Source organism: Petaurus breviceps, unplaced genomic scaffold (genome assembly GCF_028583685.1).
Source record: "Petaurus breviceps papuanus isolate PSGF00001 unplaced genomic scaffold, PetGlider_PUasm1.0 90977, whole genome shotgun sequence".
Classification (NCBI taxonomy): domain Eukaryota; kingdom Metazoa; phylum Chordata; class Mammalia; order Diprotodontia; family Petauridae; genus Petaurus; species Petaurus breviceps.
The window spans coordinates 17,410,383-17,427,755 of record NW_027187391.1 but is presented as its reverse complement, the minus strand read 5'-3'; the positions used below and the strand labels follow the sequence as shown (position 1 = coordinate 17,427,755).

The 17,373-nt window shown below is 36.9% G+C and overlaps 1 protein-coding gene and 1 pseudogene across 1 annotated transcript in view; one reads left to right on the top strand and one right to left on the bottom strand.

Annotated features, from left to right (window-relative positions):
* The window catches only part of ARHGAP18 (Rho GTPase activating protein 18), a 182,710-nt gene that overhangs the window by 49,372 nt on the left and 115,965 nt on the right, over window positions 1-17,373 (bottom strand). Inside the window, exons 6-8 of the mRNA XM_069077434.1 lie at window positions 14,156-14,321; window positions 11,067-11,158; window positions 3,450-3,527 (exon numbers count right to left, since the gene is read on the bottom strand). Of these exons, the coding sequence (XP_068933535.1) occupies window positions 3,450-3,527; window positions 11,067-11,158; window positions 14,156-14,321 (336 nt within the window). The remainder of the gene's footprint in view (window positions 1-3,449; window positions 3,528-11,066; window positions 11,159-14,155; window positions 14,322-17,373) is intronic.
* On the top strand, window positions 5,280-8,274 carry LOC138153088 (RNA-binding protein FUS pseudogene; annotated as a pseudogene).

Below are 17,373 nucleotides of genomic sequence, written 5' to 3'. Positions count from 1 at the left end.
GCAAAGGAGACAAAGCAAGCACAGCAAACCAACTTTGGATTCCTTTTTGGGAGGACAAAAAGGATCAAAGCATGGAACAGGAGGAAGACAACAAAGTCAGAACTCCTGTACCTAAAGCTTCCAAGAAAAATATGAACTGGTTACAATCTATAGAGGGGCTTAAGAAGGATTCTGAAAACCAAATAAGGTAAGTGGAGGAAAAATTGGGAAGACAAATGAGAATGATACAAGAAAATCATCAAAAGCAATTCAACAACCGATTGAAGAAAATAATACCTTAAAAAATAGACTAACTAAAATGGCAAAAAAAAAGGCCCAAAAAGCCAATGAGGAGAAAAGTTCCTTAAAAAGCCGAATTTGACAAATGGAAAAAGAATCTCAAAAGCTCACTGAAGAGAATAATTCCTTCAGAATTAGATTGGAGCAAATGGAAGCTAGTGACTTTATGAGAAATCAAGATACTATCAAACAGATCCAAACAAATGAAAAAATAGAAATATCTCATTGGAAAAAACACTGACCTGGAAAATAGATCCAGGAGAGATCATTTAAAAATTATTAAAAATACCTGAAAGCCATGATCAAAAAAAGAACCTAGAAATCATCTTTCAAGAACTTCTCAAGGAAAATTGCCCTGATGTTTTAGAACCAGAGGGCAAAATAGAGGTTGAAAGAATTCACCAATAACCTCTTTAAAAATCAAAAAGAAAACTCCTAGAAATATTATAGCCAAGTTCTGAAGTTCCCAGATCAAGGAGAAAATATTATAAGCAGCCAGGAAGAAACAATTTGAATATTGTGGAAACACAATCAGGATAACATAGGATCTGGTAGCTTTTACACTGAGGGATCGAAGGGCTTTGAATATGATATTCCAGAGGTCAAAAAAGTTGGGATTAAAACCAAGAATCACCTACCCAGCAAAACTGAGTATCATGTGTTAGGGGAAAATACTGTCATTCAATGAAACAGAGGACTTTCAAGAATTCTTAATGAAAAAACCAGAGTTGACTAGAAAATTTGACATTCAGATACAAGAAGCAAGAGAAACATGAGAAGGTAAACAGGGAAAAGAAATCATAAGGAATTTATCAAAGTTGAACTATTTACATTCCTATATGGAAAAACAATAATTGTAATTGATGAAACTTTTCTCAGTATGAGGATAATTGAAGGAAATATAAAAGTGTGTCTGTGTGTATGTATGTATATGTATATATATACATACATATATAGATATGTCTATATAGATGAGTATATAGGCATATGAATACATATGTGAGTGTGTGTATGTACATATGTGAGTGTGTGTACATATGTGTACAGGTAGACATAGACAGAGGGCACAGGACCAATTTAACAGGAAGGGATGATACTTAAAAGGTGAAATTAAGAGGTGAGAGAGGAATATAATGAAAGGAGATGGAAGAGACAGAATGGAATAAATCATCTCATATAGAAGAGACAAGGGAAAACTGTTACAATGGAGGGGAAGAACAGGAAGGCAAAGGGAATGAGTCGATCTTATTCTCATTGAATTTGGCTTAGGGAGGGAATGACATACACACTAAATACAGGAGAATAGGGGGGAAGGGGATACAAGGGGGGATGATGGAAGGGAGGGGGCAGGTTGGGAGGAAGGATAGTTAGAAGCACCCACTTTTGAAAAGGGACAGGGTCAAAGTAGAGAATAGGTCAAGTGGGGGGTGGGATAGAATGGAGGGAAATATAGTCAGTGTTTAACATATATCCACTATGGAAATGTTTTGTGAAGCTACACATGTACAACCTATATTGAATTGCTTATCTTCCCAGTAAGGGTGGGTGACAAGTAAGGAAGGGAAAGAATCTGGAATTCAAAGTTTTAAAATCAAATGTTTAAAAAAATATATTATTATTATTATCATTATCATTATTTTTACATGCAACTGGAAAATAAGATATACAGGCACTGGGGTATAGAGATCCATCTTGCCCTACTGGAAAGCTGGAGGGGGAATGGGGAAGGATATAGGAGAGAGTGGATTGTGGGAGGGGGTATACAGTGGGATCCCTGTTTTGGGGTGGGGGGTAGGGGAAAGACGGGGAGGAAATTTGTAACTCAAAATCTTGTAGAAATGAATGATGTAAACTAAAAATAAACATAAAATTTAATTTAAAAAATACTTGTTGATGGACCAAATTCAACTTGTGAGGCACTGTCATTGATCCACTTCTTGAAGAACCATCAAAATAAACACTAATCCATGAGTTCAGGATCTAACGACAGACCTTGAAGAAAGCCCACTTTTTTCTCTCCCAATTTGTGTGGTTTTCACAGGAGTTGGTATAAGTAACAGAATACAATTATCTTAGCAATAAAGATAGCCAGCTTAATTTATAAACCACCAATTTGATTTCAGGGAGTACCAAAAATGACAAACCTCTTCCAAAAAAGAGCTCTTCAACCCAGTGGCATTATACTATCTGATACTGCCCGCTGAGAGGTCTGGGTTTAAATCCCCACTCTCGACACTTATTTAGTTATGCAATCTGGCCAAGTGACTTCATTTATGTAAACTCTCTATTTCCTCTTTTTACAAACGGGGATAACATTAGCACTCCCTGTTTCCCAAAATTGCTGTGAGAATGAAGAGATAATTAATGCAAAACACAGGTAAGAAAACTGCGATATTAAGTGATTTGCCAAAGACCACATAAGTAATCACTAATAGATTCCAAATTCAAACCCAGATGCCCTAGTGCCTAATATAGTATTCTTTCTGTTTACCACAATGCCTTTCCTGGGTCAATTTTTAGACTTACAGCATACATATTGAACGTAGTCAGAAGAGGACTTTGTGGGGGCAAGGGTTTGGGAGGGAAGCTCTCAGAAGACAAACTTCATCTACCTCACAATTTTGCTTAAAGCCAAATTGTAATAGCAGAAAATGTGAAATCAGAAAAGGAAAACACGGAACTACTAGTAATTACAGGTTTGGACAATGTACATCTTGTCAGTAGAACAGACTATGGGGCTAATGATTTGTTGCCAATGGCAAGATTACTCTTCTGCTAGCTATTTAGAGTCAATGATGGAAGGGAATCTTGCTCAATTTGAATCTAACTAGTAGCACTTAACAGAAGCGCAACATATCATCATGCCATAGGTAAGTGCACAATTAACTGACTCCTAAGTGTTCTATTTCCCAGAAAGTAGGATTTGTTAAGTTTCTATTGCATTTTTGTGAAATAACTGCTAATTTATTAATTTTAAAATATTACTCTGATTTTTTCCAAAATTGAGACAGAATCAGGAACTAAAGAAACTTAAAATGAATACTTGTTTTATTTTTTGTGTACAGATTTTTATTGTTACAAAAGAATTAAATAATAAAGTTATTATAATATGACTCAAAGTTGTCATTTCATATTAAGTATATTCATAAGTACATTCAATCAGTGAGTACCTTTATCCTTATTGCAGCTCCAGGTATCCGTAAAAGCCCTTCAGTTTCTAATCCTCCCTCTTCTATTCGAGAAATCAACTGTATAGAAAAAAATAGATATTAATATTTAGAAATATAACTGTCAAGAATATCATATCTATTTTACATATAAATGACTGAAATTGATTACACCATATTCAGGTACGCATTCTGTGATTAGCTGCCATTGCATTACTGCCTTCTAATAAACAAGCCCAAGAACTTGAAAACATAATTAATTTCATGTTGCACTCAAGAAAAAAGATGGCTCTCTTCATACTGCTTTAGTTACAAAAAATGAGAAAAACTATGTGATTTCACACAACAGCTGTGTTATTGCAAACAAGTAGAGAATGAGGATGCTCATTTTAAAAGCTCCAAAAATAATTGTTTCTCCTGCTCTTGCAGGAGCTTGGACTCTGTGATCTAATCAATCTTTTGCATTCTGATATTTGCACATTTGCATCTCATTTTCACTTTGTTAAAAGACACATTTTCCAAGTTTTGAAGAGCCTTTCTGTTGGCAAATGTTCATTAAAGCACACACACCTCTAGACGTCTAATATTGCTTCCTTTATTCAGGCCACAAACATATATATGAAATAGTGACTGTGGAGCACCATGCGAGCCAAAAGAGAAGATATGAAATTTAATAAGACAAAAACCCAAGCCTGGTAGAGTTTATAGGCTAGTGGAGGATAAGGAAAAAACACTGACGAAACATTATATCTGATTAGTGCCTCAGAAAAGTAACTTGAAGTTTGAGGAGTAAAATAATTATAAAATGGTGAGAGAAGGGGAGATTAGGGAACATTTCATTCTGGTCATTCATGGTGGTGTTGTCTCTTGAAAAGGACCATGAATGACCTCAGGAAGGTGATTCTCAAGTGAATTGGATTTAAGTGAGGGAGGGCAAAGTCACCAGGCTCACTTTCACTTCCAAAGCTATATGGATGCAGTGGCAAGAAATAGATCAGAACAACTAGAGATGGCCCCCATGAACTGGGAGACCTTGACCTTTTTAAGTTAAGGTCTTTCGCAGGTCTCAGTCTGATGGAGGTAACACCCATTCGTTGATTAAGACTAGGTAAGAAATGAGGCAAAGAATGGCCTTTTTTACCTAGTTAAAAAAGAAAAAAGAAATCTGGGAGGGGAAGACCCTCTGGGTTTCTGGATAAAACAGAAACAATTTCAATTTACACTCAGTCTGAGTCACTAGGGCCCAAACAATGACCAATCAAAAAGACCCAGAGTGATATGAGTTTAAGGCAAAGTCCTTAAAAAAGAAATCTAGCCAGTAAACCCCAAGAATTTACATTCCTTTGGGCAGAGCCCCTGCAGGTAAGGGTATAATTCCCTATGTGGACAGAGGGAGAAGAGAGAGAACCGAGCAAAGGAGAGGAGGGAGGGAAAATAAAAGAGGAAATTAGGGGTTATTCTGGCATTATACCTAGGGGGAGAGGGAGAGGGAGAGAGAGAGGGAGAGAGAGAGAGAGAGAGAGCATGACTCAGTGCATGCTCACGCATGCACACACACACAACACAAAGTATTCATTAAGTGCTTACTCCATGTTGAGCACTGAGTTGGGCATACAATGACAAAAGTGACAGTCATGGAGATTACAATCCCATAGGAGAGGTATATGTATGTATGTATGTATGTATGTATGTATGGTTTTTCTTGGGGTTGCACTAGTAGTTGAGGGGGATCAGGAAAATATTTATGAAAAAACCATTCGGAGTCCTGCAGTGTTGGTGATCAGGTGTCTTCTGTTTTCTGTTGCTTGGCAGCCAGTGTACATGTGCTCAGACATGGCCTCCAACAAGTACACTCAGTCAGCCAGCCACCCAAGAATATGGGGCTTATCTTACCAAGCCTAGACAAGGCTATTCTCAACAGAGCAGTCAGCCCTATGGCCAACAGAGCTACAGGGGCCAATAAGCTGAAACCTCAGGCTATGTCAGGGAAACTATGGCTCCTCCTATGGACAAACCCAGATAACAGGCTGTTGTACCCAGTCAGTTCCCCAAGGATATGGTTCAATTAGTGGCTATGGCAGCAGACAGAATTCCCAGTCTTCTCTGGTCAGCATTCATCCTAACCTGGCTACAGCTGGCAGTCAGCTCCCAGCAGCACTTCAGAGAACTATGGTAACTGCTCCCAGAGAAGTAGCTATGGACAGCCCCAGAGTGGGGGCTATGGTGGACAACAACAAAGCTCTTGCAATCCCCTACAAGGGTAGGGCCATAATCAGTATAACAGCAGCAGTGGGAGTAGTGGGGGTGGCAGAGGTAACTGTGGCCAAGATCAGTCATTTACAAGTGTTGGAAGTGATGGTGGTAGATGTGGCAATCAGGACCAGAGTAGAGGTGGTAGCAGCAGTAGCAGCTATGGGGCAGGGTAGAAGGACTATGGGGGCAGAAACTGGGGTGATGGAGGTGGCAGCAGTAGTAACTGCAGTGGCTACAACCATAGCAGTGGTGAGACTAGAGGCAGAGGTGGCATAGGTGAAAGTGACCATGATAGCTTCACTAAATTTGGGGGGCCCCAGGACTAAGGCTCATTCCATGACTAAACAGGATAATTCTGATAATAACACCATCTTCATCTAGAGCTTAGATGAGAATTTTACCCTTGAGTCTATGGCAAATTACTTCAAGCAAATTGGCATTAAGACCAATAAGAACACAGGGCAGCCTATGACCAACTTGTATAAAGACAGACAGAGACAGGAAAACTGAAAGGTGAGGTAGCAGTATCATTTGATGATACCCTCCTTCTAAAGCAACCATTGATTGGTTTGATGGCAAAGAATTTTCTGGAAAACCCATTAAAGTTTCCTTTGCAATTCAAAGAACATACTTCAACAGAGGACATGGAAATGGTCATGGTGGCCTTGGACAAGGGCCATGGAGGCTTTAGAGGTAAGGCAGCAGTAGTGGTAGTCAAGGAGGATTCTCCAGTGAAGAGGGTAGTGGTGATAGGTAGCAGTGAACTAGAGATTTAAAATGTCCTAACCTCACATGTGAGTACATGAACTTTTCTCAGAGGAATGAATATAATCATTGTAAGGCACCTAAACCTGATGGACCTGGTGGGGGACCTGGAAGCTCTCATATAGGGGGGATAATTTTAGAGAGGCCCAGAGAGGTTGCAGGTGTCTATGACCATGGAGGATACTGAAGTAGAGGCAGGGATAATGGAGGATCCTGCAGGTGCCAGGGTGGAGGGAACATAGGTGGCTTTGGACCTGGCAAGATGGTTTCAAGGGGTGAACACAGACAAGATAGACAGAAGAGGATGCATTAGCCTAGTTCAAGCATCTTTGGAGCATTTTCTTTTTTCCACATGCAACTATTGATCCCTTTATTTTGGAATTTTCTTGCCAGGCTCTTTATACTTGTTTTGCAATGGTAACCATGCCCCCAGGTTCCATTAAATGACATTGTTTTAGTTAAAAAAAAATAAATAGACAGACAGACAAATAAATAAATAAACAAATAAAGTGAACCATTTAAACTGAGTTTTCTTTTTTTTAATTTTTAAAAATTTATTTATTTACTTTTAGTTTAAAATATCCAGTTCCACATTCCCTTGAGTTTCAAATTTTCTCCCCCGCTCCCTCCTCCCTTCTGCCCCTCCCATGGCGGCATGCACTCAAATATAGGATCTACAAATACCTTCACATTAAATATCAGTCAGGTTGTAAAGAAGGATTATAGCCAATGGAGTGAACAATGAGAAAGAGGAAATAAAACAAAACAAAACAACAAAACAAAAAGAGAGCGAGTATAACTAAGTTTTCTCGAAGGACACAATTCTTACTATTAAGTTTCAATATGATTGGCAGATACTATATGGTCTTAACCACAACGGATGCATGTAGCCTTATTTTTTTTAACTAATCTTCTTGATAAAAATGTATGTAATATGCAATAGTTTATGTAATACTATACTAGCATACTATAAATAAATGTAGTGCTTTTCTCAACAAAAAGTAGCTTAAAGGTACTTTTCTGTACAGAGGGATAAAGTAATTAAATATAATTTACTGATATAAAAGCTTTAGAGACTGGAATATTTCAAATGAATGTTTTCACTAAAGAATTTCTGCCCAAGAAAGAGAAGTTATTTTCCTATTGTGTACATCCAACTGGGATTCAATTGCAAAGATATATCTAAGTTTTCTGTCATGAAGGGTTTGCTATGTCTCAGTCCTTATAGTTATCCTTCCATAAGAAAGAAAATAGTTAACATGGACATGAGCATATACAGATTGAATGAAGCATTGAAAGCCCAAAAGGATTTCCTTAATCTTAGAAAAGGTTCAAAGGAGGTTAAGTGCAAAATCTTGCAAATATGATACAAAATATGTATAAAAATTTAAAAATTATGAACTAAAACTAGACTGGAATGGATTGAAATTCACATAAATCTAGAGTACATTAGAAACAAATGGTCTCAGGGATTCTTAACCTGGGATATTAACTATATTGCAGCATAATGGGTTTATTTTGTAATCCTATTTATTTTATATTATGAATTTAAAAACATTCTGAGAAGAGGTCTTTATGCTTTATCAGACTGCCAAACAGATTCAGGATACAAAAAGAGGTTAAGGATCCCAGGAATAATAACGAAAGTTGGGAATATGCCCTCTTAATATTACACTGGACAGAATATATCTGAAATTGTGTTCAGTTCCATGTGTCATGTTTTAGGAACACTGACAATCAAGCATTAATCCAGAGGGGGTAACAAGTATAATAAAAGATCACAATTCACATCATATTAATCACATCATATTAGGCACCACTGAAGGAATAAAAAATATTTTATCCAAGAAGATCTTTGTGGAATGTTATATTTTCCTTCAAATATTTTTAGGACCATCAGATGGATGAAGAATTAGGCTTACTCCATTTGGCTTCAGGTTAAAGAACACATTCCAGTGGGTGGAAGCTACAAGATCAATGAATGGGCAGATTTCAGCTCAATGAAGGGAAAATTTTCTAATACGGCATCTCCCCTTAAAGGAATTGAAACCCTTTTAGGGTATTAAAATCTCTACCACGAGAAGCATCCAAGTAGATACTAGAACACGGAGTTAGGGATATTATACAGAAATCCTAGATTGAATTAGAGGTTGTACTAGAAGACAATCAAACTCTAAGAGCCCTATAACTTTCAAATCCACAAGACAACTGTCAATATCTATTAATCTCGATAAAATAGCCGATGAAATATGGGCTTGGAAATGAGCCCTTTAAGTGATCAACAATGGTTTCCTTTCCTCTTTGCCAAGGAAAGGATTACAATCACTGGTCTAGCATCTATCCCTATAGCCTCCCTGTGTTCTTCTTTAATTGCAGTTGGCATCTACTACTCCCTCCAGAACTTAGTGAGTACATCATAAAATAAGGCAACAAATAGCGCAGAACAGATGAGAAAAGTAAAGTTTGCAACCAGTGGTTGAAGGTAACATTTCTATATGAGTAAAGATATTAGAGATGACCAGTAGTAGGAACCCACAAAGGACAAAGTTCACTTTCTCAAGAGACAGGCTGAGATTTTGTACATCCAGACATCATTAGACACTAATAAAACTGAGGCTCAAAATTCAGAGTAAAAGCTGAAATTAAGTGATCTATATAAACTGTGATTCTTCTTATACACAAAATAGTAGATTAGAACACTGTTGGTATGTTAAAATTGCATCTTTTTCAACTTTCCAAATTAAACTTTGGGGAAAAACAGGTAGTGACCCTCAAAAATACTTTGAAGATAAAAGAGGCTATCTGGAACCTATAAACAACCAAGTATTTAATCCACTGTGATTTGAATTTAACAAAATGTAGGACTATCTGTAGAAATACTAGGGCAAAGAATTCATATCGACACCTAGCAAAGAGTTCATTAGCAATTATTAAGTCTACTATGTACCAGGCACTGCCCTAAGTTCTGGGGAGACAAAGAAAGACAAGAGTATTCCCAGCTTTCAGGGTGCTTAAGCCTAATGGGGGAGACAATGGGCAAACAATTATGTATAAACAAGATCTATACAGGATCAATTGGAAATATTATTACAGGGAAGGCATTAAAATTAAGAAGTATTGGGAAAGGTTTCTTACAAAAAATGGAACTTTAGTTGAAACTTGAAGGAAACCAAAGCTTAGTAGGCAGAGATGACGAAAAGTATACCAGGTTGGGGGACAGCGTATTACGTGGGAGAGTCAGCAAGAAGGGCAGTGTTACAGAATGCGGGAAGAGTGGGAAGGGACCAGATTGTGAAGGGTTTTAAAAGCCACGCTGAGGGCAGATGTGTGATGGATAATCCAAAAATCATTCATGGTTGGCTCTGGAATGCATTAGTGTTCTGTAGCAGATCTACTATCCTTTGTTGTTCACTCACTCAAATGTTTACTGAACACCTGTGTTCAAGGTCCAATGTTTGGCACAGTAGGGAAATGCAATAACATATAGCTCTGCATTGCTTAAGTTGGTATTAAACTTAATAAGTAGTTCCTGAGTATATAAAAACTGGCGGAAGGAAGGGGAGGCTGATTTGGATGTTTTGATTTCCCTGGATAACTGACATGTGAATTGAAAGTAGAATATATTACCGACTTGATAAAATTAGAAAATGGTTGCCGGGTTCTACTTTAGAAAAAGAACCTGCTAAATTAAACCTGACAGAGAGTAAACAGAAAAGCTTAAGAGATACATACAGACAAAATATTCACAAAGGTAAAACACTTCTTACAATCAGGGCTTCAAGAGTTATGGTTTCATCCACCATATGAAGATATGGTGGAATAACGTCTTCCACCAATGAAGACCACAACTCTATCACACCTTAGTAGATTGCTGGAAGATGAATGAATCTCTACAGCCAAAGCTGTCACTTGTTGTTCCAGTTCTTGGTGATGTATCACTCAGAAACATACTCTCTGGCACTCTCTAGTTTGGTAGAACCTGCCAGGTCACATACCACCAGTAATAATTTCTGGTAATCCAAAATTACTGCCATGCCATGACATGGTACCAGGATAGGATTTTAGAAGGAGAATTGTAAAATTCCTAACCAATTTATGAACATTTCCTACTATTGCAGGAATTCTTAATCTTTTTTGTTTGTGTATGTCATGGATCTCTTTCAACAGTGCTGCTTATGGACCTCTTTTCAAAATAATATTCTTTTAAAAAATCATAATTTAAGGGAAAATGGTAATTTTCAGTTAGAGGTATATAAAAATAAAGATGTAGGGTTTTTTTTTTTTCTGAATCAAGTTCATGAATCCCCTAAAACAAGAATCCCTGTTCAACTATGTCATAAGGAATTGAAGTGTCAGTCAAATAAAAGCAATCAGTTCGGTAATACCTTAAGTTAGTCAAGTAATTATTATTCCATCTTAATCCCACAAAAAGCATCTCCGTGAAATATATGCCATCAACCCTTGAAACTGAAGCGATTATTGTACCAAGTGTAAAGACATGACAATTCAGGAGACTCCATTAGAAGAATATTAATGCCAAAGACATCAATCTTCAGAATTCACTATTCCCAAACCCAGCTGACTTACTCATTGTCTACTCACTTTTTGAAAGATCAAGGGTATCCTTGTCCCTGGGACTCTCTTCTGATCCTGCTCTAGCAATACTGACAGGGGAACACCAAAAAGACCGGAGTCTGCACAAAGCAAAAGAAAATAGAACATTTCACATCTATTTCAAAGTATGAAAATGGGGATAGAAAGAGATGATTTCAAAGTCATAAGCTCTCCTTGCACATTTAGATCCCCTGACCTCATATTCAGTATGGCAGAGCTGAATGAATATATGCAATCAGGTTACTAAGTGTAATCAAACTAAATACTCTGGCAAAAGCCAAATATCCTTTCATATCTTCTCCCACAAGAGAGGGGAACTTCTATTTTAGCATAGATCAGAATTCTGAATGCTATAATGAATGAAATAATATAAAGGGACCATCTGCTTTTTCAGAAATCAGTTGGCAGTATGACCTTATTCAGCAAATCTTCTTTTCATAAAATATAATGTAAGGCGAAGAACTTGGAAAAGATGTATGGAACTTTAAAAAGATCAGGAAAAAAAAGCCTCAAGAAGTTTATTTAACTATGCTATCAATCATCACATCATTGAAAAGAACTGCTGCTGCTTTATATCTCTAAAGGGATCTACTACAGAAAAACATTCACAAAACTTTCCTTAAACTGAGGTTTAAAAAATTAACTATTTAATGTCATTTCTATTTATGTTCAGAAAAATATTTGTATTGGAGGAGAAAAACTAAATTTTCCATTAGGAAACATTCATTGAGCACCTACGATGTACCAGGCACTGTCCTAGGTGGTGAGAGTACACAGACAGAAGCAAGACATCCCCCCTAGATCAGAGGTTCCCAAACCTATTTAGCCTACTGACCCCTTAAAAAAATTTTTTCTCAGTGCCCCCAAGCTCCAATGAAATCTTTCTTTAACACTTTAATGTTTTTTCTAAATTTGCATCATTTCAAAAAATATATGAAATATTCTTTTAAAAGATGCATCTTAATTTAATATTTTATTTTAAATTTGTGTGGTTTTTCCTGCATTTAAATTTTGATGAGGCAATATTGCATCACATATTTTAAACAAGTTATTACACACACATATCCGTGCTAATGCTTGCTGGACTTCCACAAAACACACTCACCTACCAACACTTGCTTGTCAAGACCTGTCAGTGGACTTGACCATTGACCAGTTATAACCTGCATTTTGTGTGTTTATTTAGAAAACAATGTAATCACTACAACTTTAACTCTGTTACACGACAGATAAAATATGCATGAATAGTTCTGCAAAATTTTCTTTTCTTCTTTCCTTATGATTCTACCACCCCCTAATTTTTATTCAATGCCCCCTAACTGCACCCAAGGCTACTACCACCCCCCCTGGATCATTCCAGCTCCTTGAGCTACTTAGAACTAGGACTAGTTTTTGCCTTCCTTTGTCTCCCCAGCAAAGTGCCTGATACATAGTAGGTGTATAATAAATGCTAGTCCATTGACCAGCTTCAAAGAACTTACATCCTATTGGGAGGAAGAACCCTAGCAAACACATATATGAATGTGTACAAAATAAATACAAGGCTATTTTATCACATTATAGTTTATAAAGCACTATATACATCCTCTCTTGGGAACCTCACAGCCACTTTTTACGAATATTATTAATCTCCATTTCATAGATAAGAAAAAATGAGATTTAAGAGTTAAATGAGTAGTCATTTAAGTAGCAGAGCTATCCTTCAAATCTTAGCCCTGTGCCTTTAAATCCAATACTTTTTTCATCACATCAACCCTCAAAAAACTGGAAACAATTGGTTTACTGTTGATTTCTCCACTCTAACCATCAGTCCAAACTATGTAAGAGGAACAAGACCCTCTACGATAGGAAGGTGCAAAGATCCTTAATCCCAAACCCAACTGGCAAAGGTATACTTTTCGGGGCTTCTCCAGAGACTTCAGGATTTAAAACAGAAGCATGGATGGAAAACAAACAAACAAACAAACCTGTAGTTTCTCAATGGTTTTCTAAGCAATTTCTACTCCATTTCCATTATAGGAAATACCTCTATGGTTCAGTAAGAGAGCCAACTATGATTATGCCATAAAAATCCATGGTGGGTCTTTGGGAAAAGGTATAGAAAGAAAAACTGAGGAGTGGAACAGGGTTGTTGCAAAGATTTTAATGGGTATAGACTGACACCACTCTAGGCACAAGGACTGGATCTGTCATTTCACTGGCATAGGGAGTGAACTCCCAAGTGAAGAAACTCTTTCCAATCCAGGTCTGTATATTCTCTGCAATTTACAGTTTTAGAGCATTGCCTAGAGCACTGAGTGATTAAGTGATTTGTCCAGGATTACCCAGCTAGCATGTGTCAGAGGTAGTCAGATATTCCTGGCTTCAAAGCTGCCTCTCTTGATTCCACTACATAATGAAAAAAAATCAGATTTCATGAGTAAGTGTAAGTAAGGCTAGTTCCTATATGTTTCACCAAAAGGGAGGAACTTGTTATGCACTAAGCTTGATTGCCTAAATAGCTCAATAGCATTGCTATTAGTAAAGCTAACAAAGACCAACAAAATAGAGGTGGATGTTGGGATGGGGTGGGGGATGGTAGACAACCACCCCAAGGGGTCAGGCTACCATTCTGTGAATTGTTTAAAATGTCATCTTCATTCTCTCTCAGTCACAGGGACAGGCATGAAATTATTTATGATCCTTATATAAGCTCTATTGAAATATAAGATATGATTATTACTCCTGAAGCACTGTTCTCTAGAGTTGAATTTATAGATGAATCAATAAGTACACCAAACACAGCACTGAAACATGTAGAATAGCTAAAAATGACAGCATCAAATGGAGTGAGAAGCCATCCCTTCTTCTGAATCCCCTTAACAAGAACTTTTAACAGTTTCTTCTTATATGCCCCCAGTGCCCTATAACATAATGTTAGTGTGTTCTATACTTATTATGTGAGGTGTGAAAAATTCAATATTACAACTCTGCCACTCATACTTAGGTTTGTTCCATGGGCATAGTGGCAAAAAGCCAAAATCATCTTTGCTGCCTCTTCATGAGAGAATTTAATGATTTTCATTAAATGCCTTTACCTTTTGTTTTCATTTTCACAGCTTTTTGCTGCTTGAGCTCGATTCCAAGTATATCATACAGTGCAGTCAACTCAATGAGAGCTAAGTAGCAAACCTTCTTCATGTCCTGGGGTGCCAAGTCACCAATCCTTGTGGTACCAGTTTTATCCTTTGGCAGCCTGAAACTCTATAAGATAGACCACAAATGGAATAAATATTTACAGGATGAACTTACCTTTGAAGTATGAGGATGAAAAGAATAATTAGTTTACAGAGAAGTTATGATTAAAATTAGGATCAAGAATTTTCTAAAGGAAAAAGATGAAAATGACCAATGAAAGTGACCATAGAGCCTGAGAGCCTGGAGCAATGTTGACCTGAATTAAAACTAAATGTACTTTGACTCTCTCTCTCTCTCTCCCTCTCTCTTTCACACACACACACACACACACACACACACACACACACACACACACACACACACGCTAATTCTATGCAATTCTGGAGACCAAGAAAGGGAAGAAGGTGGTATCCTCATTACAAAGAAAATAGTGAGGTAAATGGGGAATTCTATAAAAGGAGATCAAAGAACACCAGCAATTTTAACTAAAGAATTAGCCAAGACAAGAAATCAAGTGCTTAAACCTTCAAAAGAGTTATGAAGGTCAGGTGGGTTGACCTGCTACTCTCCACCAGTAATCATATCCTACCATAGCATACTTATACACTAAATACATAAAAGAAACATAAAAAGCACATTTGAGGGTCTAGAACATACCCAGCAAATCATCCCAGTAAAGCCATCTACATGTCCAATGACCTATGTTCAGGTTAGGGAACATATTTCCCACTCATTTAACCATGAAGGAGTCAGGTTCTGAGTCTCTAGTCACAGTTAGGGCAGTAGGACAAAGATAAGGACTTGAGAAAATTTTCATTTTCTTCCCTCTTGGTTCTCAGTTACTTTTCTTCCCTTCTCCTCACCTAACCCCTCACCTAGCCTTCCCTAACTTCCAGATCACACATTTGAGAACAACTCTGTCTAGTCAGAAAAAAATAATTATAGGACAGATTAAACTGAGATGTGGAGGAAAACATGTACAATAGGGAGAAACCAGGAAAGGAAGCAAGCAGTGCGGTGCAGTAGCACAAATTTGTTGACACTTCCCTGATGCAGTCTCCTCTATTTATTACTTTTTCCCTTGTTTTCAGCACTTATTCTAATATCACTAATAAAAAAAGAAAAAGAAAATAGCATCATTGAAGCATTACATTTTTTAAAAATTTAAGTACACAAGAGAACAGAAGTAAACACCAACAAGGAGGATAGCTTTGAAAGTTATGTGATTAATGAATTATATAATTAAAAGGAAACACAAGCTTTATAGAAAAGAGATTCAAAGTTTCATATATAATCCTTATTTTATGTTCTATTTTATATATAAGAATGCTCATTTTATTTGGCAGTGCTAAGTTTTGAATAATAATATATATTTTTTTAAATCCCAAGTATTGACGAATGATAAATCCACCCCTCCTACTGAGACACACCTCCACTGCTTCATGCAGAAGCTGAATATCAGAATCATCTATTACTTTATCAGCCTCTCACACATTTCTGCTCCTAAACACACACACACACACACACAGACACACAGACACACACACACCCTATATGTTCTACTGAACTTCCTGTCATTGGGACTGAGAATTCCTTCTGAGAAAAAAAAAAACTTATTTCCTCATCTTTTTTTCTGTTCTTAACTACAGAATGGTTGGGAACTCTGTCTCAAATTAATTCAAAAGGAAGAAAGTCTGAACCCTTTCCATGTATATGACATTAACTCTATTGTTTATGAGCTATTTTTTTTAAATGACCACCTTTCTCCTGGGGTCAAAGAGTAGGTAGTTATAAGTATAAAAGGCATCCATTGTTTTCACAATATTCTCTACTTTAAACATGTTCTGGGAAAGTTCAAATTGGACTCTTTTGTAATTCAATTTCTTTTTTGATTCTAAATAATCTATAAAGCAATCACACCTTGAGGAAAGTGCCCTCAGGACGAATATTGGTTTCCTCCCCATAGCTGTGACCCACGCCCATAGCATTTTGTTCCTATTAACACTTTATCATTTAATTCTCACTAAGAACTTATTTCCATTAAAAGTTGCCAAACTGTCACTAGGTAAGTATTTTGTTATTAATATTTGGGCTTTTTTTTTCTTTAAAAAATGGGATGTTGCAGGGCAGGAAGGAAAGGGAAAGGGTTGGTCTAGAACTGTGATTTCATAAAAGGAAGCTCCTCATGGGGAAACTCCCTCTATAACTTACATTCTTAAAGAGTTGCCAAGCATTCCAAAAGGTTAAGGGCTTTGCCAACAGTCATCCTGTTTCCCAGTGTGTGGCAGGGACTAGACTTAAACCCAGGTCAGGCAATTAGGTGGCACAGTGGGATAGACTGCTGAGTCTGGAATCAGGAAGACTTTAGTTCAAATCCAGTCTCAGATAATTACTAGCTATGTTTCCCCTGTGCAAGTCACTTTGTCTCAATTTCCTCATCTGTAAAATGGGGATAATACTATAGTGTTTATCCCACCCCAGGATTATTGTGAGAATTGCAAAGAACTTAGCACAGTTCCAGGAATATAAGTAAGTACTATACAAATATTAACTATGATTATGATTATTCTGGCTCTGTCCATTTTGCCACATTGCATCTCTTGGATTATTATTTAAAAAATTAAGTGGGCACAGGGAGAGTAACTAAGAAATGAACATGAGGTTCCTCAGTAAATCAGCAATTCAGGGTGGATAATTAAATGAAGAAAGCTTTAGTTTAACATCTCCTCCCTACAATGAGATATGTTATCAATTCAGGGATGAAATAAATAGTTATTGGCTTGTCAACTTTCTAACTTCCAGATTTTTGGTACAGACCTGATTGGTGGAATTCAATCTGGTGAGGTCATCTTATAATTGTTAAAAATGGTACCCAGACTTTTCCTGTACTTGACCTTAAACCCATTGTTCTGAAGTGTTAAAGGCCAATAACTAACCACATAGAAAAGATCCAATATTAAATTGAAATCATTCTAACATTCCAAAAAGAGAAAGGCGATAGCAATAATTGAAGCATTATCCCAGATAAATATTCAAAGAAGCCTAAAATATTATTACTTCAAGCATTTGGCTTCCCTAGCAATTTTTTTTTTAACACAGCACCTAATAAAAAGAATGA